Here is a 2,772-nt window from a genome sequence, read left to right as displayed (position 1 = left end):
AAACATTTGAATATATATTTATTTTTAGAGAGGCAGGAATGTAGTTTTTGTTCACCATCACATGGAACATAACAAACGGATATCTTAAAGTCCAGTATTTATTTATAATTGTACCTTATTTAACCAGATAAGTCAAATCGAGAATCAATTATTATTTACATGACGACCTGGCCAAGAGGCAGCGATACAAGACATTTAACAACAAACATTTAACTAATGCAGTAAAAGAAAACTAAAACGTCACAAAACTGTATTTACAACAACAGAGATCTATGTTCTGGAGAAGCTAATTAAAAATCAGTTTGAGTGATCAGAAACTATGGCTGGTAATGAGTTATTAAAGGAGGGTAACAGAATGAAGGTGTCGTAGAGGATCAGACTGATAGCATCAAGACTGGAGATGGAAAGATTAGGTAAACATATGGTCTTCTAGAGCAGAGTCTAATTCTTTATATCACAACCAGAGAGCCTGGATAGGACTGTACGATGACCATGTCCCCAACCCCTGGAGGTGGTCACTGTCAGACACAAGTTTCTACAAACCCGGGGAGACGGAGTTCAGACTATGGGGGCCTGGAGAACCAGACGCTGGATACAGTGGAAAAAACTGCTCAGGGATGGGTTCTAATGGACTCTGGTACAACCACGGTTGTGACGGCAGCTTTTATTCAGTCTGTGCAGATGTCAGAGGTGAGAATCATAACCAGTGAAGTTTCCTTCTCTGCTTCTCTTTGCCTCTTTGTTTTCATTATTCAGGCCTCTGTAGTATCAGTCAGTCACTCCGACAAAAAGCAGCTTTCACACAGGTTAGTGCCATTCAAAGAGCTTTACAGCTGACTGAGCAGCAGATAATAAGAATGAGAGCAGTACAACAGCTCAGTGGTTCATCAGCATCACCACCAGAGGAAGACATATTAGATTATATCATAGAGATTGGACTCGTGCATGTTCACGTGCACAAATCTTACAATATAAACAGAACGTGTTAAATGAATTATTATTAATGTGGAGAGACTGTTGGTATATAAAGTTATTCATTAGTTAGATTATTGATGTGGTTCTTTATATCTCAGTGGATTTATTTTAGATATTATAAAGACATGAATCACAGATGTGGATGGATGGGAAGTTATATGTTATGCTGCCTCTACACTTCTCTGTGCTCTATTTTCAGGGTCAAATGTGACTTTTGTCATCATCATCACCCCTATGACATGGACTAAAGCCCAGAGCTACTGCAGAGATCACCACACAGACCTGGCCAGTGTGAGAAACATGACAGAGAACCAGGAGGTACAGGCGATGCTTACAGGAGGAGGTTTATACTGGATCGGCCTTTTCAGAGACTCCTGGAAGTGGTCAGATGGAAGTACCTCCTCATTCAGGTTCTGGAAGACCGGTCAACCTGATAACAACAACGAGACTTGCGTGGCTGCAGACTTCAGCCAATCAGGAACCTGGGAGGACTGGCCCTGTGACATGGAGAGACCGTTCATTTGCTACAGTTCATGTGAGTGCTAACCCGGGATTCAAACAGCTTTTACATTTAGATTCAGGTTTACTTTAGCATCACATGAGAATAACACAAAAAACAAGAGAAAAGATCAAGTTGTGGAGAGTAAATGTGAACATCATGATGTGGATCATTTCCATGGAATAGTTAGTACAGTTAGCATGCAGTGGTGATCAGCTGCAGATGATAAGTTAGAGTTGAATCTATTGTTTAAACTGATGATGAGGAATGAACAGGATGCTGATTATTATCCAGACAGACATGTTTGAACTCATGACGTTTGTTTGATTTTTACAAAGTGGTGTCAAAGAAAGTGGTGAAAATGAAGTTTGAGAGCAAGAACAATCTGGATCTGAACGACCCTGCTGTGATGGAGGCCATGTTGAAGCAGGTACATCATGTTTTATACTGTTTTACCTTTATGAAAAAACAAATAAGAATAGAACTGCAAGCAGTTATGACGGGGTCCAAGCCTCAGTCGCCCTGACGGAGTAGGCCCCAACGACCAGGGGAGCATGCGAAAGTGGGACCCAAAGCAGGACCCAAAGTGGGACCCAAAGTGGGACCCAAAGCGGGACCCAAAGCGGAACCCAAAGTGGGACCCAAAGTGGGACCCAAAGCGTGACGGTGGGGAGGCAAACGTCAGGAAATATTGAGAGGTTTGAGCCGCAAGGTCTGTGGTACATTGCCATTGCAAATGTCCCATTTACAATGATTGAGTAAAAGGGCCAAAACTGGTCTACGTTGACTATAGCGCCCCCTAATGGCCGATCTTCACCACATTTGGTACAGAGCCTCAGAGCGGCATGCCAAACAAGCATCACAAGTTTCATGTTGATAGCAATTACTACGGCAGAGAAACTGCAATCGCAAATGTCCCATTTACATGCATTGAGTTATTGGCCAAAACACAAAAACGTTAAATATTATATATATTAATTGGTACAGAGCATTGTAGTGGGATGTTGATCAACAATGCCAAGTTCTGCGCTATACCGATACCTATTAACATTTTGTTTGGTGGTAAATAGTCTAACGTAGCAAAATTCTTTTGATAACTTTTTCCTGGGTAGGTCTAGAGATGGTACCTACAAGGTTTCGTGCAGATCGATCGCACGGCCTAGGAGCAGTTTCAAAAAGTTGGTTTTGCACATTGCGCGATTTTGCGAAAAACTTTTTAGCGGACATGGGCGTGGCCTATATCGTCAGATTCAGCTCGATTCAAGGAACACATGGATGTAAGGGTTTCTAATGTGTGA

At 41.9% G+C, this 2,772-nt stretch overlaps 1 protein-coding gene across 1 annotated transcript; it reads left to right on the top strand.

Annotated features, from left to right (window-relative positions):
- The first annotated feature begins 462 nt into the window (after positions 1 to 462).
- Positions 463 to 2,169, top strand: LOC144513177 (uncharacterized). Its single transcript, XM_078244167.1, has 4 exons — positions 463 to 690; positions 1,175 to 1,510; positions 1,813 to 1,904; positions 2,023 to 2,169. Exons 1-4 carry the CDS (start codon positions 618 to 620, stop codon positions 2,167 to 2,169), a joined length of 648 nt encoding a protein of 215 aa, XP_078100293.1. The 5' UTR covers positions 463 to 617.
- The last annotated feature ends 603 nt before the right edge of the window (positions 2,170 to 2,772 follow it).

Source organism: Sander vitreus, unplaced genomic scaffold (assembly GCF_031162955.1).
Source record: "Sander vitreus isolate 19-12246 unplaced genomic scaffold, sanVit1 R1_20, whole genome shotgun sequence".
Taxonomy (NCBI): domain Eukaryota; kingdom Metazoa; phylum Chordata; class Actinopteri; order Perciformes; family Percidae; genus Sander; species Sander vitreus.
This window is presented reverse-complemented; position numbering and strand designations above follow the sequence as displayed.

Bases quoted from the DNA above. Each gene is read 5' to 3' on its own strand.
- LOC144513177 (XM_078244167.1), top strand. From the start codon at position 618: ATGGGTTCTAATGGACTCTGGTACAACCACGGTTGTGACGGCAGCTTT. The intron at 691-1,174 runs GTGAGAATCATA...CTCTATTTTCAG, and splicing joins AGTCTGTGCAGATGTCAGAG to GGTCAAATGTGACTTTTGTC. The intron at 1,905-2,022 runs GTACATCATGTT...CCCAACGACCAG, and splicing joins TGGAGGCCATGTTGAAGCAG to GGGAGCATGCGAAAGTGGGA.